General features: G+C 45.0%; 2 protein-coding genes across 3 annotated transcripts in view; one reads left to right on the top strand and one right to left on the bottom strand.

Annotated features, from left to right (window-relative positions):
- The first annotated feature begins 63 nt into the window (after window positions 1-63).
- On the top strand, window positions 64-4,136 carry SNRPG (small nuclear ribonucleoprotein polypeptide G). Of its 2 annotated transcripts, none has more exons than XM_018554416.1 (4): window positions 64-185; window positions 2,365-2,387; window positions 2,999-3,117; window positions 3,970-4,136. In XM_018554416.1, exons 1-4 carry the CDS (start codon window positions 154-156, stop codon window positions 4,018-4,020), a joined length of 225 nt encoding a protein of 74 aa, XP_018409918.1. In that variant the 5' UTR covers window positions 64-153; the 3' UTR covers window positions 4,021-4,136. The 2 variants fall into 2 exon arrangements, with proteins under 2 accessions (XP_018409918.1, XP_018409917.1); XM_018554415.1 differs by having other exon boundaries at window positions 73-185; window positions 2,999-3,120; window positions 3,970-4,123.
- A 6,713-nt stretch (window positions 4,137-10,849) lies between these two features.
- Window positions 10,850-22,416, bottom strand: part of PCYOX1 (prenylcysteine oxidase 1) — a 17,493-nt gene continuing 5,926 nt past the window's right edge. The window contains exons 2-6 of the mRNA XM_018554411.1: window positions 21,593-21,799; window positions 15,063-15,237; window positions 14,032-14,243; window positions 12,408-12,560; window positions 10,850-11,544 (exon numbers count right to left, since the gene is read on the bottom strand). Coding sequence (XP_018409913.1) covers window positions 10,883-11,544; window positions 12,408-12,560; window positions 14,032-14,243; window positions 15,063-15,237; window positions 21,593-21,799 — 1,409 coding nt within the window. The 3' untranslated portion in view covers window positions 10,850-10,882. The remainder of the gene's footprint in view (window positions 11,545-12,407; window positions 12,561-14,031; window positions 14,244-15,062; window positions 15,238-21,592; window positions 21,800-22,416) is intronic.

Genomic DNA, 22,416 nt, shown 5'->3' with positions numbered 1-22,416 from the left:
GCTCCGTTAAATAAATGCCCCACACAAAGATGGCCGGGTTGGTGCGGGAGACCCGCCTATTTCGCTTTGTGACGCCATCACCGTATTCCCATTCGGCGCGCTGCACCGTGCTTTGAGAACGTTGTGTGAGCGGATCGAAGGAAGAACTTCACCATGAGTAAAGCGCACCCGCCCGAATTGAAAAAGTGAGCCGTGTACCGGGATGAAGGAGGAGGGGGTCCGGGGGTAGACGGGGCAGGCTGAGCCATACTGTATCCGGATAGTGGTTTGGAGCATTTATCAGGCTGCGGCCTTCCCCTGCACGGTTTATACGCCTTCCATTATGGTGTTGAGTAATGTGCAGCCCAGCAATACCTCTTGTAGATCAGATTAAGTGTGTGGATGTATAGAGTAGAGAAGGGTTAACTAACATCTAAACCCAGCAAGAGAAATGTGATGTATAGCAACTTCCCAGTCCTTACATGTGATGGCTGCTTTAGTTTTACTTTTTCAGGCTTTTTTCCCCCTTTTATGGCTCATTCACAATACTTCAGTTGAGCTGAAATGATCTGTATTTATTTTCTGATTAAGTGGAAATTAGATGTAGTGAATACAGATTGATGGAGACACTGGCGGGGAAATACCAGGGTCACATGTGCAACATGGCCCTGGCGTTCCGCCACTTGGGGGGGCTGGAAAGGCCGATTTGTCGGTTTTATGCAGGAAGTGATTCTGCCAGATCGCTTCCAGGGGCCGGTATAGTGGGCCACACTCCTGCAGGCCCAGGACTGTCATCACAGGTGTCGGCGTGAAGGAGACCCGAGAACATCCGTTCACCGATCTCTTACCCACTGAATGGGGCCGGAAGCAATGCTGATGCATCACTTCTGGTTCCTCGGATCTCATTCCCCAGCTGCAAAAGCTATTGGAGCGCAATCTGCACTTGAAGTAGCTTCTTTTGAGTGGAAAGGTGACACTAGGAGTCTAATGACGCCTTAAAGAGAACCTGTCACCACTATGCTATCACATAGGGGGTTGTAACCCCCCTTATGTGATGGCAATTAATTGAAAAGTCCCTCACCCCCGCGAGTGCACGCATATTAACGCAAAGACGTGTCGGGTGCGGCCGCGTACTAAAATGCCAGTCACTGTTTCATGGTCTCTTGCAGCGGGACATTGAGGTTTCTAGTTACGCCACTGGACGGGGAGGCTACATTTGAAAGATGTTCGCATTGTGCCTTACCATCTACTTTATTACCTGGTGACCCTGGCAGTAACACTTCCTGTCCTAGGGTGGCCACATTCATTCAATGCACTGTATGTATCAAGGAGCAGAGTTGTCACCCTAGGACAGGACAACAGAACACTTTCCACTATTCTCTTCTTTGTAACATATGAGGGAGGTGTTCTGTGGTCAGGGAGAAGAGAAAAGTTCCGGAGTAGGGAGTTAGGGTAAGTGACCATCCTCTTCATCTACCCTTAGACTTATAGAAACACTTAAACAGGGTTACAGCAACCCCCTGTAGTGGGGCTACCCCAGCACTGCAAGGGTTAACTGCTAATTTCCATCTAAGGACTAAAATAAAGTTCTACTCACCCCAACCGCGGAGCCGGCTTTATCTTAGACTGGTTCCATCCAGCGTATCTCCTCCTCCGCTCCAGCAGTCTAAGGTCTCTGAGTCATCGCGTTCTATACACAGTGTATAGGAGGCGAGGATGCCAATGGACATACCATCGCTGCGGGGCTGGAGAGAGCGCTGTGACAGCTGGCCGGCTCCGAAGATCGGGTGAGTATAACTGTTACTTTAGTCCCTAGATAAAACGAGGACTTAACCCTTGCAGTGCAGAGGTAGCCCCGCTGCGTAGGGTTTATTTGTCTTGCATGCGGTTAGGATTTAAGGTTCTATCCAGACCTGTGCGTTTTACTGCACATCATCAATAGTTTGTTTCCTCTGGGGGAAGGATGCAGGTCCTTAATGGACCCTAATTCTTCCTTGCTTGACTATAATTTGTCTTTTTGTATTTCTAATGACATGAAATTTAGGAGAAATCACCCAGGTAGGTAGACGGATGACAATAAAAACCTGACAGAGGCTCTAATCTTTCACTGGTCTGTCCAAAATGAAAAAGTTTTGGATGGAGGTGAACTTTAGTTTCTCAAATGATCAGCTGACCAGCCGTGTTCCTTTCTCTGCGAGAACAATACACGCTTCTGAACGCCGCACAGTTCTGGGTGCTTATCAGCGGTTTCCGGTGCTCCACATTAGTCACATGTCATATCACCAGCCAGGGATAACAATAGGCATGGTACGAATGATTGTAATTGTGTTGATTGTTTCATTTTGTGAACGTCGGTTTAATATATATATTTTTTTCTTTTCAAAGGTTCATGGACAAAAAATTATCCTGTAAGTATTTGGCAGCCTCATGTATATGATATAGAAAGAGCGCTGAGATGGAGGACTATGAAATGCCTTTGTGTTATGTTCTGTCAGGTAAAGAGAGCGACGGTCATGTGACCAGTGTAGGAACTAGAAGTCGCTGATCAATAAGCCAAATCTTTCAACAAGGCTTGTTTTTCACAACCCCCCTCCCCCGCAATATATATTTATACATCAGATTCACCTATAAAGCTGGCTATACACCAGTTAATGTTATGCTATGTGTAACATGCGCCTGCTGGCATGCGTTGTGTAAGGTGTGGTGTTGTGTCTTGTTAAAGCACATCTTGAAATGGTGTTGGATTTAACTCTGTGCACTGCAATGTGTGTTGCTCTGACACAATAGGAGATGAGGCAACCGCCTTGTCTATGTGTAGGGATTGTGGTGGACAATGCTGTCTAACGCAGCCCAGCGGGGATGGTGTGAAGGAGCCCGTAGGGTTTATGCACGGGGACTTGCTTCTAACTTAGGTGGTATGTCTTGTAGCAGCGTCGCCCGGCATGAGTTGGACACTTTATGGAAAGCTTGTGTTTCTTTGACTTTAATAACCCAATTTCAATTTTTTTTATGTCTTTAGTAAAGTTAAATGGCGGGAGACATGTACAGGGAATACTTCGAGGATTTGACCCTTTCATGAATCTTGTGGTAGATGAATGCACAGAAGTGGCACCAAGTGGGCATCAGAATATTGGCATGGTGGTAAGTATGCTGAACAACATAGACTCTGCATAATAGCTGCTGAAGCCTTATATCTGACAGATTCAGGTCTCCTGCTGATATTCATGGAAGGTGCCCAGCAGAATTATTATGATACATCAGTGGCAGCAAAGGGGTTAAAGGTAAATAGGCTGTTCACTTTGTAAGGGAGTTTCCCTTAGCTCAGTGAATGAGTTAAAGCTCTGCCGACTCTTCCATCATCCAATCATGTGCAGGAGAAATCCCCCCCCTGCATGTTACTTTTTCAAAGTGAATTTCCACCACATTCACTAAGCTTGGGGAAAATTCCCCTGCAAAGTGAATAACCATTTTGTAAATACAGCGCATTTGTCACTTTAGTAAATAAGGTGTGATCCTTGGGGATTAAGGCCTCATTCACACCAGGGCGACAGCGTTTCAGCTCGTTTTTTGGAAGCAAGTTTTTGTGCTGAAGCGCTTTTCTATCAAAGTCTATAGGGAAAAGAGTCGATGAGCGCTACAAACGTAGCTCAGGGAACATTTCAGGCGACTGGTGTATTGGAAAGCACGTTTGCGTGAACGGCCCCCATAGGAATCTATTGGATCTTAAATGGCATTTCAGCATGGAAAAAAAAATCCGTCCTGGTGTGACCAGCGCCTAAGGGTCTGTATTGAATGACATACTAGGCATGCTGTGTGTTTGTCTGCACAGCGTACATTGTACGGCTTAGGGAACAGTTTTGTATAGTAGGCATGTATGTATGTATGCACAGTACTCCTCCTGGGTATCACTGAAACCAGAGATGGTCTTAGTCCCAGGGCCACCTATCTATATACAAGTCTATAACGGTATAATGTCTTCTTGTTTTTCAGGTCATACGAGGGAACAGCATAATCATGTTGGAAGCTTTGGAACGAGTATAGCATTAGGATATGTTGAACCACCTAACCCCTCCCTGTGATCTCAACCCTTTAACTAGTCCTCTTTCTGAATTCAGGCCGTATACATTTGTTGTACTGTTCACATTTTCTTTTTTGTATTAAAATGTTTTTCCACTTACACCAGGTTTGTGTGTTTTGTTTGCCGGTGTCTCTTAAAGTGAACATGTGCTTTGCTGACAGGGTTGGTTGCCAAATTTGACCAGAGAAAGACCTATGTATGTTTAGGCGGTAGCTTGAAACTTGGTGTATTTCAACTTTTGTAGCCAAATTGGGAAAACCTAATTTTATATTTGTTACACTTTCCAATTCACATACATAACTTAACCCCTTAAGGATCAAGGCCCTTTTTTTTGCTTGCATGTTATCCACATATTAGGCCTGAAAATGACTTAAAATCCACAAACATATTTTCTGAAAGCCAAGACCCTGTAGAATAAAATGGAGGCCGTTGCAAATTTTTCTGTTGCAGGAAATTGGCGCAACTTATCAAACCCAAAAATTGTGAAAAATGCACTTAAGTTAAAGAACTATGAGGCGAGTGCTTTTCACTCACCTCATAATTCTAGCCGACCGGCGACAATGAAACTGTCACAGGTCGGCTCAGTAGATCGGGAAGTGAGCGAACACATACCGGCGCTCGCTCACTATTCGATCCTGTCCCTGCAGGGAGCCGTGACTGTCACTCACTGCTCCCTCCCGTCCGATCCTCCAGCGCTGACTGGACGAGGGACGGGGTGGGTACAGCTGGCTCTGCCTCTAGATAGGCAGAGCCAGCTGTCAATCCCGCAGCTGGGTGGATCCAGACAGTAATGTCAGGATCCGCTCTGGCTGCGGCGTCTCAGAATACCGCTAGCTGTAGCTCTCAGTATACTGAGCTTTGGGTGACAGGAGGACGCTAGTTTGTGTTTTCCCGTGACTCTTAGGAGAACTGTGCGGAAAAGCACTGACCCCATAGTTCTCCTTTAATTGCATTTAGAATAAATAGAAATCTGTGCGTTCAGGGAACAGAATAATTAGTTTGTCTGAAACCCAATCCTGGCCCAATTTGCTGCGACAGGGTCATTCTTCGGCCCACATCTACTTGTAACAAAGGGGTGGGGGTGCCCGACCGCAACTGATGGGGCAGGGAGGGTGTCATGTCACTGAGCGTTTTGCATGGACGAACTCCAGTGAACTGGTGCACACCAAGCCCATGTAGATCCCTACTCGGGAGCAGTGATGTCATTCCTTTTGTCTTTGCTTTGTCTGGTGGGGTCTCACCAGAGCCAATCCACAGGCAGCAATGGAAGCTTATTTCAGAGGTTTTCCATCTCCATTCCACGCAGTTAATTAACTCAGGAAACTTTAACCCCTGCAGTGGGGCTATCCCCGCAATGCAAGGGTCAACTGCTCGTCTGTGTCTAGGTGCTAAATAAGTTATCATTTGAGCCTAAATGTGCCCATACAGTGTTAAATTTTGGCCAGATTTTGAGGAACCGGCAGCAATTCAGTGTGCGGGGCTGTCTGCTCCCTTTCAATCGGCATCCCTCTATCTGCCGATTGGAAAATCTTCGATCGATCAGAGCCAGCAGCCAATGAGCTGCTGGCTCTGGTCGGGTATTCTGACAGGTGGCGGAAGCCGCTGGATGTAAACAGCAGGATTCCTCGATCGATACGCTTAGTGTTTAAAAAAAAAGAAATGTATGGCCAGCCTTAAGGTGCCCATACAATTATCTGGAGATTGTCTGCGATTGTGTTTTATCAGAAAATCTGCCAGATTTGTCTTTCAAGCAGGCTAGAAAGATGCAAACTAATGAAAATCTGTCCTTGCCGATCGATGAAAATCAGCATTGTGGTGATGCTGACGAGTGTTAATTGTGAACTACATTGGTCTGCATGATGGGCTAGTTGTAAGAAAATTGAACGAGGGTGAGATGTCTGGACAAAAAAAGTTGTACAATGGTTGTAAGGTGTATGGCCACTTTTTAAGCTGCGCATACACCTTACAACCGTCGTACGACCTGCCCATCTTGGACAGGCAGATCGGACTTGTGATCATCGCAAGCCCACCCCACTGAGGGGAGGGCTTCCAATGATTGCAGTGCTGAGTGGGCAGTGAGCGCGTGCGGCATTCGTCTTCCGAGCATGTCACCAACCCGCCGAAAATCGTTTTGGCAGGTTTTCCAGCGTGCTCCAAAGACTAAAGTCGCGCGACTGTACAGTAGAAGTGGTCGCACGCTGCCCATTATCGTATCACCTGCGATTATTGTATGATAATCGACAGGTGTTTAGACTATTCTCTAGAGCAGGGATGGCCAAACTGCGGCCCTCCAGCTGTGGTGGAACTACGAATCCCATGAGGCTTTGCAAGATTCTCAGACATGACTCCCGGAGAGAGATGCTTCATGGGATTTGTAGTTTCACCACAGCTGGAGGGCCGGAGGTTTGAGATCCCTGCTCTTGAGCCTCTCGGCTCAGCAGTTTGGGCAAGTATAACTTTTTAGCTTCCAAACACAAAATGAGCAGGTAACCCTTGCATTGCAGGGGTAGCCTTACTGCGAGGGTTAATAACATTTCCCTGGAGTTCTTTAAATTGCAGCTTGCATAAAACATGCTCAGTTGTCAAAGTAGTTTTTCCCTGTACTCATTTCTTCTTTGGAATTGAAGGTAGAAGGGGGAGGGTAAGGTTTAAGACCATCAACCCTGTCTGTACTGCTGATCTTATTATCAACACTAACTAGACCAGAACAGGGTTAGCCAAACTTTGGCCCTACAGCTGTTGTGGAACAAGTCCCATGAGGCACTGCAAGATTGAGAGCCAGAGGAAGATGCATGATGGAATTTATAGTTTCACCAAGGGTGTCTAGCCCTGATTTAGAAGCATCGTATGTGCTTTTCGTCTTGCTCTTAGGACAGAGTCCTGCTGCAAAACAAGTTCTCCCCCAGCATGAGAACAGATTTAAAAGGAAGAGCAGCAAAGAGAAGGGAAACTACCATGGATTACAGTAAAGGCACACATTACAGTATTGGTTTATGTTAAAAAATCTGAGGGTTTAATGTCACTTTAATTCATCCCAGCTGGGCAGAACTTCTGTTTTGCAGTAGACTGCCTTGTCTCTGGAATGGCTACATGGTGTCTGTGTGAAGGTTCACAACCTGAGCCAGCACTACAGGAAGAGGCAGTCAGCTGCAAAGGTCAGTTCTCCCCCAGCATGAGAACAGATACAGATTTAAAAGGAAGAGCAGCAAAGAGAAGGGAAACAACCATGGATTACAGTAAGGCACACATTACAGTATTGTTTAAAAAAAAAATCTGAGGGTTTAATGTCACTTTAAGCATGGACTCTCTCCCCCTATGACAGTACTCTGCCTGAGCAGAGTCAGCAAGCAAAATCACCCTTCTGTGGGAAGAATGGGAGTTTTATGTTTGGAATTATGGTGGGTTTTTCTTCTCTTCCCCCAGTGCCAGGGGGAGTATTCAACCATCATTCAGACCAGGTTGGAACACGTAGGTTTATGAGCAGGACATCTTGCATCTCCACATGAGGGGCTTGATGACGTGTGCCATTGTACTGAATCACAGTAAAGCAGGAGGAAATATAATGCAGCAGATACAGTGCATGCATCTCTTCATACACATTGTGTAGTTTCACATTTAACTACATCGTTATCAGTGTGTAAGTGGTTCACTCCATATCCAGTGCAGTCTGGCATGGTTAGTGGCCGGACGCACTGGCTCACATAATTGAAGACTCCTCTGGGGTGGGAGGGGGCGTGCTGGTACCATTCATGTCAATGGCACCGCAGACATGCTCCCGCCCGCAGTGCAACTATCGCATCAGAACACGTGGTACAGCAATGCCTGCAGTGCGATTGGAAAGAAATGTGCATGCACCGGACCCATGGGCATTGCTGTACCATGCGTTCTGCTGTGGGCTGGAGGAGTGTCTGCGGTACTATTGACATGAATGGTACCACCATGTACCCTCCCTCCCCAGAACGAGGGAGGCTTTCATTATGTGACCCAGTGCGTTCAAGCCACTAACTGTGCCAGAACGCACTGCATATGATGTTAACCGACCCTCAATATTACAAGTGTAAATGTCAGGCAGTTGAACCGTAGAAAATGTAATGTTGATGAAAATCTCACAGGTCTTATTAATTTGTGACTGTCATATCTGCTGAAGTATTCCAATTCCAGCAGTCTTGTGATCCAGGTACCTCTGCAAGGTCCACGGGTGACCCTGCAGCCTGTACTGCCTTTAAAATCTGGGTCCAGTACCCACACCAACCTGTGATGAGACAATAAAGGAGAAGTAGAACACTAATGAAGTCATCTCTCCTATAAAAGGCTGCACAGATTTAAACATTTTAAAAATTAGAACTCCTTTTCCACCATTTCCAACCTCAAGCTATTCCCAATGTCAGGTCTAAATAAACAGGTACAAGGTTCTAAGTGATGTAAATCTTTTATTTCAGATTAGAGGCACAGGAATAACAAAAACCGAAAACATGACGGTAGTGGATTCAGCAGAACTTTACTGAAAGTGAAAATCAGACAGAATAAGTGCATGGTGTGTTACCATCAGTGCAAGGGCTGGACCTATCCCGCACACAGCTAATTATTGAGTAATCCCGGCACAGAGGGACCTGGTCCGTTGCAAACGCAATACTATCAATCAGAATTGTAGCAATCAATATCAAATTATCCACCGATGCCCTAGTGCAATAGAGAAAGAATACTTCTAGCTGCATCTTTCAAGTATATATTTTTTTTATACACATAAGTGACAGTTCAACAGCAACGCACATAACATTTCCAAGACCGGAAGCTGTTGTGAACCAGATCCAATTGCCTCCCATATTCGGCTTCCTCTGTGCCACACCATGCGGAGAGAGATCCCTGATGGAGGCAGTGCTCAAAGCTAGCCATCTTTTGTTTCCATTTCGACAATGCTGTATAGTTTGGGAAATAAAAAATTGTGCTTTGTTTAACCAGGGCAAAAGGAACTCCAGGAAAACTTGTTGTTAACCCTTGCAGTGGGGTGCACACAGCAAAGGTTATGTACTCATTTTTGTCTAGGTGTCGCCTGAACTTCTAAGCCAGCCAGCTGTCACAACGCTCCCTCCTGCTCCATTGTAGCATTGGAGTCATCCTCAGGTCTGTACAGTGTACAGACATGATGATTTACAGAACCTTAGACCACTTCAGGGACCTGTCTTAAGAACAAGCCAGCTCACAGCATCAGGGGAGTATAACTAATTTTTTTTCCAGTCTTTATTAACCCACTACCAGGGGTAATAAAAAAAATTTCCCCTGGAGCTCCGTGGACTCAAAGCTCCGATTCTATCTCCAGCTGCAGAACATACATACGCTGTGTGCAGGCTGCAGTGTGCTCTCCACCTTTCAAGTCAATCTCCAAAAAACCAGCTGCATTAAAGTATAATTGAACCCTCTGGGTTTCTTTGCATGCATCTACTGCTAACAAAAACATTTTAAAAAAAAAAAAACCAAAAAAAGGGTAAAACTCAGCTGTGTCTCTGCCGCTCGCTCTAATCTGAAGTGCTAAAGATTCTCAGGCGGCCGCAAAGGATCATGGGGCGGCCGGTGTAGAGATCTTCGGCCGGGAAACACAGGCAGTGTAAGTCAATGCGAGCAGCGTGCACAGACACAGTGGGACAGGAAGTTTTAATACTACTTTAAGTTAAGTTGAACTGGCTTAGGGCTTGTTCACACGATGTCCGGATTCTGTCCGGACCCGAACCGTGCGCTCCTTCTGAAAACTAAATGGACAGAAGATGATCGGATCAAGCTGCATCATTTAAGGTAAGTCCTTACACCAGCATGGGGTGGTGTGAGGGGCCGTGGTGCTGATGCTGCCAGCGATAAGATCGCCAATACGATATGACCCTTCAGCTCTTGTAGGTATGGATGGGAGGCACGGTATACAAAAATACACCAAATCTCACAGGGGACAAGAAAATATATGATCTAAAGTGCAGTCTCTGGGTAGGGGGGGCACAGAACAAAAAGGAGGAGCAACAAGCCATTGGTTAAGGGTCAAAATATATTATTTCCTCATTAAATATTAGACATTCATTTGATTGTTATAAGAAAATAAACATACATTTTGTACGTGCAACTACAAGTCCCATAAGGCATTGCAACTCTGACATACACATGCATGACTTTCAGAAGCATGATGGGATTTGTTGTTTCTCTACAGCTGGAGGGCAAAGTTTGGCCACCCCTGCTTCTAGCCCTTTCATTTCTCTGGGCTGGACTTAGGCTGGGCACACACCTTACAACCATCGCAAGACTTTTGTCTTGCGATGGTTGTAAGGTAATTAAAAAAACGTACGATCTGCCTATCTTGCATAAGTAGATCGTACTTGCGATGATCGCAAGCCACGCCCCCTGAGGGACGGGCTTCCGACGACCGCAATGCCGAACGGGCAGTGTGCGCTTGCGCACACCGGCCCGTACGGCTGTTATCGCACGGACATGCCACAAACCCGCCGAACATCGTACGATGCTCGGTGGGTTTTCGAACATGTCCGTAAGTTTAAAGTCGTGCGACCTTACAGTAGTAGAGGTCGCACGGCTTCCACACACCTTGCGATCATCGTACGATCGCAGGATTTCCCGCGATTATCGTACGATAATCGTAAGGTGTGTGGGGACCCTTAGACTAAGGGAATCCAGCAGGGAAGTAGTACCTTGCCCCACTAAACTCTGAACTAAAGTTTTGGTTTGGTTAAAAAAAACATGATGAAGCATTGGACATCCCAAATTAGGTGGATTTGTCTTCATTAGTCTTATAAAATTGCTAATTACGTCAGACATGGAAACAAAAATGACAATCTATAGCTCGGACTTTAAACGCTCTGTTAAATTCTCCTGGTCAATGTGTTCAGCCTTTTCATACCACTGATGGTGAGATAAAAGTGCCACATTCTTGGCAGCGACGGCACTCATCTCCATGGCACTGGCTGCCCATTCAATGCTGTTCAGGTAATAAATTGAACGATGAAGTATTATTGGTGGCAATTTCTCTGGTGGGTTGTATTTGGGATAAGCCAGCCACTTCTTCACTTTGACTGCATGGTAAGACTCAAACAGCTGACGCAACTGCTCATTGGTTAGGACCTCTGCAGAGAAGATTTTCCAGACTCGGAGATCTGAAGCTTTAGACACGTGAGATTCGGGGACTGGTTTGGTCGGGGACACTGCTGAAATACTGCGGATGAAAAGTTTGGGGTTATCTGTGGTTAAGATTTCTGATAGCGGAAAGTGACTTGCTTTGGAACATCCAAAGAAAGAAGCATTGAGCTTTCCATGGACGAAGGTGGTCACCGTCTGCTGGTAAGGTCTGGAAAAGGTCTCGATTGGTGGGTCAAAGCCTACAAAAGCTATGTTACCAATGTCCTTGTTGAGTGGTGTTGCGATGACTACAATGTCATACATGTCCAATCCAGTCCCAGTGTCTGTTGCATAGCTTACTTCGTAGAGCTTCACCGTATTTCCTAAAACATACACACAAAAAAGGGATTAGTATATAAAAATAATAATATAATGAATATACTGTAATACTGAATTTAACTGACAAATGTAAGAGCAATATCAAGTATTCAACAATGTCACCATGCACGGCAAAAGTGGCAGTGTCTCTGCAAAGGGCATCCCCCAAAGCCCCATATACCCAACTTACATACATTCCCTTCCTGACTACAATGCCAGACACTCCCAGGGATGGGGGAGCATATGAGCTGCTCCCATGTTATCCCATTGTGTATTTCAGTGCTGGCTATAGTGAGTGTTTTGTATATCAGGAGTTCAGAACAGGATATGTACTTGGCACCTATAGGCCTCATTCACACGAGAAAAAGCCGGCACATACAGCTCCCGGGAAGGACAGGTGCTGCGTGTAAATTATTTGCAGCCCCTTTCCTTCTCTATGGGAGTACACGGCCGTATGCCGCCCTACGCTCATCCGCCCTGCACGTCTGCCCGTACTCTGACAGGATGGATCCTGCTGCGTCCGAGCCAGGACACCCGCACGGACCTGCACTTGGGGTGAGCGTAGGGCGGCGTACTCCCATAGAGAAGGACGGGAGCTGCGTACTAATCACACGCAGCACCTGTCCTTCCCGGGAGCTGCACGTGCCGGCTTTTTCTCGTGTGAATGTGGCTGCCATGTTCTCCATCAAAGCGAGCTGAGAACCACATATTATTTCCAAGCCAGTGGCTAAGGGGTCAGTGGGACATACAATTATACATTTGTACCATTCCTGATCTCATACCAGCATACTGCCACATAGACACTATGGAAGTATAAAGCAGATTTATTTGGATTCTGTGGACATGAAGTCATGCCAGTTCCACTCACCAGACTTTGTAGAGCGAACTTTCTCCTGCACAGAAGAGACGGTGCCTTTAATTAGCTGGGCTTTCGCAGCATAAATAAGGCCATTACAAACCAGTTTGTTCCCACCTACAACTGCCCACAGGCCAGAGTCTGTGCCAGCAAGAGAGATAGCTCCTAAGACAAGAAAAAGAAAACCAAAATGATGAACCATAACAGTGGACTACACGTTATCTAGTCTGATGACTCAGACCTGCAGGCATCTTGACCAATGATGGATATTCAAATATATTGTCAGCAAGGAGGACATATTAGTTTAGAATTTTAAGATAAACAAAAATAGTCCAAACTAGTCAATGAAAAATTCTAACTGCCCCTCTATCTCTGGTTTCAGTCCTTTGAGTGTACTGACCTGGAACATGCATGCAGCAATTACCGTCACAATTTGGCCCTTGTCAAAGTCGCTCAAATCCTTACACTTGCCCATTTCTTCTGCTTCCAACACATCAACTTCAGGGACAAAATGTTCATTGCTGCCTATAATACCCCACCCTCCTCCAGCTGCTATTGTAAAGAGATAATCAATGTTATTCACTTCACCTCTCAGTTGTCATAAGGTTATGGCTGATCGGTCTATACGGAAAGCTAAAACGCGAAACACAAAAAGCAATCCGTTCATTTTGCACCGGCTTACCTCACACAGCTCATTAGTGGTCTTCAGGTTGCTTCCTTTGATTGAAGGAATAGTAAAGTGATTTTAATAATTTAGATTTTCTTATCTTATTCTGAAAAACTTTTTTTTTTTTAGGTCAGTATGAATCATTTCTGTTCATTTTGCTTGGAGAGCCTAGAGGCCGATTACCCATACAGCAGAGTCAGCCAAGGAAATGACAACCCCCTTTTTGCAAGGCAGACATTACAAAAGAACAAGAGTAATAATCAGCTTCCGCTCTGCTTTCTCTTCAGAAAACCCAATAATTTCATTTAGGAGTTTTTTTATTTGTAAAGATTTCATAACAGTTTAAAAAAAGAAAAGAAAAAGAAAAAAGGATACAAATATATAAAATAAAACGGACCCAAAGATGTAAAATAAATAATCTGCGCTTCTGGATAATGACTAAGATAAATATATATTAATTATTAAAACCTAAAGCAGCTGTGAAAAAAAGGATAGAATCCTTTGAGTGATCAAAAAAGAAAATATCAAAGCGCTAGAGGTATAGGCTGTATAGAACTCGGTACAACCAAGTATACAAGTGAGGATATAATAAGTAAAGTGAAGGGTTAAGCGATTTGGCCTCAACACGATAATGAATAATGATTTATTATCGGGTTGAGGCCAAATTGAGTTATTCAGTTTCCCTTTTTTCAATATTTCATGCAGGATTTCTTTTGATTCGTTTATTCATTATCGGGTTGAGGCCAAATTGCTTAACCCTTCACTTTACTTGATTATATCCTCACTTGTATACTTGGTTGTACCGAGTTCTATACAGCCTATACCTCTAGCGCTTTGATATTTTCTTTTTTGAAAACGGACCCAAAGCCATTATACATTAATGAAGGAACACATTCCAGTCCACTGTCCCTACCTTAGTACAGACAACACTCAGAAAATCCTTCCTTCAGCAGCAATACAGATTCTCACCTACAAAGCCATTGATTTCAATTCCCTGCCCGTAGTTGACTCTCATAGCCGGACCCACTATGTCATCAATAAACCTCTGCGTGAAGCCGGATTTCTGCATCGCTTCGTCTATGGTTATATTCAGCTTTGTGATGAAGTCGTCACCGCCCATAGCATGCAGCAAGGATTCCGTGGTGGAGAAGGAATAGTCAAACGTCTGATAGCGGTAAATCCTGCCAACAACAAAAGCAACACTTAGTAAAGGGGATGCTGCACCCAATCACATTTGACTTACAGGAGGTACTCCATAAGAGAAACGGAAGTGTGCTGATTTTATCCTTAAGTCTCAGATATAGCTGGAGGTAAGCCAGTGAAAAATTGCTTTTTAGCGTTTCCTGTTAACATGAATTAAAATGCTGGTTAAACCCCCAAGGGGGACCTAGTGCATGTCACACTTGGCCCCATTCAAATCTGCACAGGAGTTTACAAATGCAATTTAAATTTTGGGTCAGCACTGACTGTAGCTCCACCCCAGGCTAGGGAGAGACCACACACCGTACACCCACCATACCTGTCAGGACACACTAGCCTAAAACGGAGCACTTTAGGGGACGGGTTAGTGCGATAGGGCAGTTCAAAGTGTTCCTATTGGGAACTACAGCCAGCACTGAAGTCACCTCCCCCTGTATAGCCCTTTGCTCCCTCCTCTGCTGGGCATAGCAGTGTACATAGGAGTGCCCGCACAACCCCCATCGATGTCAGGGGTCCAGATGGAACATTTTCAGCTCCACCATGCAGCCCTGTGCCTTCCCTCATCTCCTCTGCCAGCTTCTTTAAAGACCAAGAAATACTGAGCCCTGACCCACCTTTTAAGCACAATGTAACTACAGAATCCAAAATAAAACAGCAGCGCTGTGTATAGGCCTACCAAAATCTACATGGAAGAGTACAGTACGTTATTCCCCCGACACCAGAATACATCACAGTCATGTACCCAGATCTTCCAGTAACAAGGAGGAGAAACTAAAAGTACAAATATTACCACCACGTACCTCATGAACTTGTCCAAAATATCTTCCACCCACATGTACATGCGCAGGAAGTTCAGTCCATAATTCCACAGCATTTTGATAAGATTGATGATGTACCATTCACTCTCTTCAAAAACAAACTCGTCCCCATTGTAAATTCCCAGCAGATCTCCAGAAGGCGTGCGGGCACTCAGACCTGTAACACATGTAGAGCTCATGGGAATGTCTGCAGGAAGCAAGTTGTCATAGTGCAGTCATTGTAAAACGGAGCTGACAAAATGGTATGTCAATTGTTTTACTTGTCCCAGCAATGGATTTGCAATTCTGTTCTGCGAGTTCTCTGATCCAGGCAGCATAGCCAGGAGGGTGGCCCCACTTTTCTGCCCTCCAGTTAAGGAATACAGCTTAGGACACCTCTGTCACAGACTGCAAAAAATAAATAAAGGAGTAGCACCACATTGATGATGTCTTTGCTGTGATCGTCCCTCCTGCAAGCATGGACAGCACTGTACAATGCAGTAGAGGCCTGATTGGTAAACAGGGCTGATGTACTGGTTAAAGCTCACAACACCTTACAACCTGATTGTACAATCGCCTTTAGATCTCCCAACATGTATGTGGTGCAAAGACCTGCCTGACTGGACACAAATAAATGGGATAGTCTAGGTAGGTCCTCATATTATACAATAATGGCGCCACACCGCCTTTGCTTGAAAATAATCCTGGTTGGGTCCTGTGCCAATTACGCACTCATGTCCCGGCCTAACTTATTCCTATAACCAGATCTCCTGAGCGCGGCCAAAGGCAAATATTCTGCTCTGTGGGTTACAATGAGAAGAGAGTGAGCTGGAAGGGACAATTACACTAGAAGTGAAGTTGCCCTTTAAGGGCCCATTGACACCAGCAGACGCGCATTATGCTGTGCATAACACATGCCCACTGTTTATTGTTGTGTAGGGACATGTGTTGCCTTATTATGACGCATCACACGGTTTCCTTTTTTCCTAACTACTGAAATGTCACAGAAGGAGATTTCATTCATTTCTATGAACTGCAGTACGATGCGATGCAGTATATTGAGTCTTTGGGGCAGGTTCACACCACAAAGAATGCGTTCCAGAGCATTCGGCCTCTGGAAGGCAAACTGGCCGGCTCCCTGGGTTCAGGGGCATGGCACCTGAACGCGTAGCATATTTTTGCAGATCGCACTGGACCGGAGGGTGCCGGCCGGATTGTGTACCCAGAGGCCGAACGCTCTGGAACGCACTCCTTGTGGTGTGAACCGGCCCTCAAGGAGGAGCCTCACCCTTATCTTAAAAATGACAACAAATACACATGTAGAAATGTTTGGTGATGACAATCTACAAACACATACTTGTAGATAATTTCCAGCTTTTTACTCTTATTACTGTTGGCCTTTTTCATGAAGGACAGATCAAGTCATCTCCCTTTAGTTCCTGGAACTCTGGAACGTGTGACCGTCAGGAAAGCACTGGAGATGTAACCTTCCCAGGATGCATCTGTGAGGCCAGGGATACATCACCAGTGCCTCATTCAACCAGGAAGTGGTGAAACAATATCTGTAAATAAAAGCAAAAAAATGTTTGTTTCCCCTAACGGATGTAAGATGATTCCATATCAGGATGTATTGTAGACCACTCTAAATATGCTCTTTTGTTTAAGATCAGCTTTTATAATGGAGTCCCTTAGGGAGCAGTGGTGAAGCTGGTGCAACCTGATAACCTGGTGGTAATTACTACACGTCACTAAAAACATACTTGTGTAGACAAATGAATAAAAATGTACACAACTCTGCTCGATAGTCAACATATCTCAGGAAACCACGCACACATTTCAGGACAAAATACACAAATTACACAGTATACCTAACATGATTCATTGCAGCAGGAGTAGCATTTGTTATGTCGTACAGCTTGCTGGTCTTCTGGCACCTTTCAGTGATATTAGGCCTCATTCATACGGTCATGTGATTATATGCATTTATAGGACATTTCTAAAGGCATATACCGTATTTTTCCATCTATAAAGACGCCCCATGTATAGGACGCCCCCCGCTTTTCTTAACAAAAATTCAGAAATCAATATTTTCCATGCTTTTTTTGCATAACTGATAACTTCCAGTTTACATTTTGCAGAGTAAGACAGCCGCTTCCTGGTATTGGTATTTACCTGGATTTTTTTTGTTTTCTGAAATTTTTATGGGCTCCCTGTTGCATCTGGGCACTGGCTACACGCTCTTCGCAGCATCAGCTGACGTCGGGTACATAAGGCTCATGATTGGAGGAAACCTGTTAGCTTGTCTCTGCAATCGGAAGTTTCACTCGTGAGGCTAGTTTGCAGAGGTATCGGCAGTTTTGCAACCGCGCTTCTCCTCTCGGCCCCCCGTGTATAAGACGCCCCTCCATTTTTAGGTAAATATTTTTAAGAAAAAGTACAGTCTTATACACTGAAAAATACAGTAAATCCAAATAATGATTTTAAATGGTATAATTCACACTGCAGGGGAAATGAATGGATATCTAAATTCCAAATCAAAAGTTTACTATATTGCAGCTTACCAATCCTTATATATATATGTGTTAGCCGCATTAGTTTGCTTTTTTTTTTTAAAGGCTTTTTTTACCTTTATTTTCACCTGGTGATCCAGTAATACTCTTCATGTCTTAGGGTGGCTCTACTCTATGGAGGGGCAATGGAGCAAACCTTGGACATCAGCAATGTCACCCTATGGGGAGGGTGGCGTTAGATGGACAAGCAGATTTAGATGGACTTGACTTACAGTGGTAAATGGTTTGTCTCAACCCTCCGTGAGGCACTTTTGCTGGACAGATTGGCCTGTTTATGGAAGTGAAAAATAACAGACTTACTGGCCAGATCACCAGGTGAAAATAAAGGGAAAAAAAACTAATGCAGCCACTACATAAAAGAATAGATCTGCAATATATTACATTTTGGGGGGGTTTAGATACATTTTAATGAAGTGTCACAGGGGGTGTAGGATTCATATCGCCCGATGCCCGAGACATGCTGTTCCAGGCGCCGGGGCAAGTGTTTTTTATAATATCTATAGATCTATATCCCTACTGAGGACAAGTAGGGCTAAACGCAGAGCGGGGAAACTGCCGCTCCTATTGTACAAGTGATCTGGGTGGCTATACAGCCTTTCAGATTACTTGCCGCAGCCTGCCTGTCCGTCCCCATCGCCAAGATGGAGGGCTCGGAGCAGACCAGAGAACGTCCGTTCTCCGATCTGCTTTGTGTGATCAGTGAAACAGGAGCGCTGTACACACAGAGCTTCCTGTCTCAGCAGTCACGACCCGGGCTGTACAGAAGATCGAGCACAATGCTGTATTCTGTATTGGAGGGCAGGCTCCACAAAGAGAACCTGCACCTCCAAATGCTATCACAGAGGGGCTTGTTAGCCCTTTAGGCCTTGGACAAGTAGTTTATTTTTAATTTTCCACACCCCTGAGTGTCTGAGAAAAACTGTTGGATCCAATCAGCTTTTTGATTTCCATTTTCTAAGCGGTTTGAAGAAAATTAAATAAATGTTGATTGGATGCTATGGGCAAAAGGCACCAAGTAAGCGAAACGCAATACGCGACGCATTTGCGTAGAGCTGCAGCTAACGATTATTTTCAAAATCGGTTAGTCGATTATTAGGTTCGATTAATCGGTTAATCGGATAAACCATAAAATAGAGTTCAAAAAAGGCTCCAGTGATGGGCTACTAGTTTGTATTGAGATTGTAGTCCATCACAGGAGCAAGCTTGGAGCGGTGGAAGTAAAAAAGAAAAAAGATAGTGTGGTGTGCAATATAGTGAAATGGAAAGTGTAAAATTATACAGCAATGAATGCAGAATACCATCAGCTATAGAGGACTGCAACAAATCCCAGCAATAGTACATAATAGCTGGCGGCATTCTGCATTGCGCTGTATAATGTACTATTGCTGGATTTTGTAGTCCTCTATAGCTAGTGGTATTCAGCATTGCACCACTGTATAATGTATTATTGCTGGGATTTGTTGTACTCTTCTATAGCTGGTGGTATTCCACATTGCGCTGTATAATATATTATTGCTGGGATTTGTATTCCCCTATACAACGCAATGCAGAATACCACCAGCTATATAGGAGTACAACAAATCCCAGCAATACATTATACATACAGTGTATAATGTATTGCTGGGATTTGTATTCATATGTATAATATACAGTACAATGTACCATCAGCTATAGAGGAATACAAATCCCAGCAATACATTATAGAGCACCACGTGTGGAAAAGCTAACCTGAGCAGTCTTCCAGCAACTTGCTTCTGAGATCGGACCTGTTTATCTGCGGCTGTCATCACCCCACCCCTGCTCCTCCTTACTACATCTCCCTGTGCGTCCCTGTGCCGATCGTTTATGTGGGTGGGCGGTGAGTGTGAGGCGGGGACGAGGTGCGGCGTGTGGATGCGGGCAGGCGGGTCTGGCAGCGGCGAGCGTGAGGTGGGGAGGAGGTGCGGCGCACAGCGTGTGGAGCTGTGAACAGGGCCAACTGATCGGAAGCCGATTAATCGATTATTGAAAAAGTTGACAACTTTTTCAATAATCGATTATAATCGATTATGTCGATTAGTTGTTGCAGCCCTACATTTGCGGTGTGGAGACGCACTCAGGCTGGAGCGGCCTTACCGGATGGTCCATCCTTACTACAGCTTAGAAACGTTGAGCCTGATAAAATTACAGGCTCAGCATTACTGAGCTGTCTGCCCTGCCACTGAACTTGCCACACAAACAGGAGCAGTGGCCCAGGACTCCTACAGTGTGTTAGCGGAGCCTGATGGTGTCAGGATCCAGAGCACCTCCAGGTGGCGCTGGAGCCCGGTCCTCCAGTTCCTGTGCTCGCCTGCAGGTGTCTCCAGGCAGCCAGGAACTGTCAGGTACTAGACCACCGCTGGGTGGTGCTGGAACCTGCGACTCCGGTGCTGACCAGCAGGTGTCTCCCAGCTGCCAGCGATTATCCACGACCTGGTGCTTCCCAGGAGGGTACTTAATCCCTCCCTGCAGTCAGGACTGTGGCTCAGTATCCTGTCACCTTTCCCTGACTGAGTCCTGTATCCTGAGCCCTGTTACCTGCCTGCACCCTGCCACTGTCCTGGAACTGGACACAGGACTCAAGCCCTTTGTCCCAGCTTGAGTCCTGTGTCCAGAGCCCTGTTATCCGCTTGCAGTATCCTGTTACCTGTCTGCACCCTGACCCTTTGTCCCAGCTTGAGTCCTGTGTCCAGAGCCCTGTTACCTGCCTGCACCCTGACCCTTTGTCCCAGCTTGAGTCCTGTGTCCAGAGCCCTGTTATCTACTTGCAGTATCCCGTTACCTGCCTGCACCCTGACCCAGCTCCCCTGGTCTTGCCCGGCTCCCTGGGTTTACCTGGCTTGTATACCCTGTTTGTATTTCCTGAGGTATTGTTTGATACTTGTGGGGGTTGGTGGGGTTTTTGTGTTGCCGTTTAATAAACTGTGTGCCTATAACCTTATCTAGTGTGGTCATACTAATTTGGTCATCCACGCACGGTACCCTGACAGATGGGAATGCAGAGGTACTAGTTCCCCATCATGTCCACTCTGTTGCTGAATGATGGATTCTATAGTCATTAGCTAGCCTGTTTATGTGCACGCCCTTGGCCGAGACTCCATTCTGTGGTGCCAACGTGCGCAGGGGCATTAGAAGGCTGTGTGTCAAGCCAGGACCATTACCATCTTCTAAAGGCCACCACGTTACAATCTGACTGTACAATCTCCAAACTGCAAGTCGCATGAGGCATTGCAAGACTCTGACAACCACAGGCATGACTCCTAGAGGCAGAGGCACGACAGGATTTGTAGTTCATGAACAGCTGCTGGGCTGGAGTTGCCCACCCCTGCACTAGTGGCTTTGATTGACATAGAGGCAAGCATTTAATCTAAAAAAGTGCAAAGGATCATGGGATATGTAGTCCCTGAACCTATGGCCGTTCAAACAGTGCGCACTCTCAAACTGAAAGTTCAGAGAAGCGCAGCTGAAAAGACTCGAGCAAGAAGCTTATCAAAGACAATAAAGAGTTTACATTTTGTATATATTTTATATTCACATTTTGGTGGACCTAAAGCAAAAACAAAATATTACAGCGAGGGTTTATTACTACAGTAAACTCCCCGTTATCCAGCATCCACGGGGATTGGTAGATTCTGGATAAATTTAGTTTCTGGTTGCTTGAAAGTTAGGTCTAACTAATGCCATTCCCTATATTATACCATATCATAATAAACTCTGTGTTAGCTTAATATTAATATTGACATGCAGTAATCAAAAGCAAATTAAGACAGATAGACACACGATCGTTCCCAGGATAATACATGCCGCAGATCAGCAGAACAGTCAGTACACAGGGGATTTTATTTTTCTGGTTAGATGAGAGTCCTGGTTAGTTGAAAACCAGTTAAAAAATAATCCGGAGATGTGGAAGACATGCAATAATGAGATTAGTGTACACGGACTTACCCAGCTCTTTAACAAACATTTTCATATGGAGGTTCAAGGGGTGGATCACTGCCCCCCCAGCCTCATACTGGTTCCCTTCCATCTCGATTGTAGCCAGTCGGCCGCCCACATCGCCCTTCTCATATATATCAATCTGGACATCTTTCCCAAACTTCTGCCGTAAGAAATAGGCTGCCGATGTTCCTCCGATTCCGGCTCCAACAACCGCTAAGAGACACACAAAATATGAAATTATTCTGAATGAAAAAGTTACCATCACAGAGACATTCATTTACAGAACAAACTCATGCACGCCAGAATGCAAAATTCCAAATGAATGGCCTGAGACGCAGCTTAAAGCACACACATTATTTCTATATATTAGGGTTTCACAGATACCAAGTACAGTACTCGGTACAAGTACGAGTACATGTACCGATACTTTTGAGCTCCAAGACTACACTAGAGAAAAATTCAAAAATTAGGAGGCGGCTGTCATTTGTAAGAAGCACACGGAGCTCCTGGGATTTGTACATCTCTGTTTTAATGTACGATTTTGTTTTTATAAATATAAATAAAGGGATCCACAGATACCAGTTTGGCAAGTACGAGTACTGGTACTTGCCGAGTACTTACAAGTACGAGTACTGATACATTTTTGTTTATTGTCATGTGACAGTTTTTCTAAAATAATACAGAGCAATGATTTTAGGACAGTGGTGGAGGGCCAGAGCCAAGTCCCAGCTGCAACCTCTGCAACCCTGGTAGTTCTCATGAAAATGCCAAGTATCTGCACTGGTACTCAAAAAGTATCTGTGCAATATATTATAATATATATATATATT

This window comes from Nanorana parkeri, unplaced genomic scaffold (assembly GCF_000935625.1).
Source record: "Nanorana parkeri isolate BGI_ZX_2015 unplaced genomic scaffold, ASM93562v1 scaffold157, whole genome shotgun sequence".
NCBI classification, from domain to species: Eukaryota; Metazoa; Chordata; class Amphibia; order Anura; family Dicroglossidae; genus Nanorana; species Nanorana parkeri.
The sequence above is the reverse complement of the archived record's forward strand: the minus strand, read 5'-3'. Positions and strand labels throughout refer to the sequence as shown.

Coding starts and splice junctions, on each gene's coding strand:
- SNRPG (XM_018554415.1), top strand. CDS start 154: ATGAGTAAAGCGCACCCGCCCGAATTGAAAAA. Junction 2,388..2,998: donor CATGGACAAAAAATTATCCT/GTAAGTATTTGG, acceptor TTATGTCTTTAG/TAAAGTTAAATGGCGGGAGA. Junction 3,121..3,969: donor ATCAGAATATTGGCATGGTG/GTAAGTATGCTG, acceptor CTTGTTTTTCAG/GTCATACGAGGGAACAGCAT.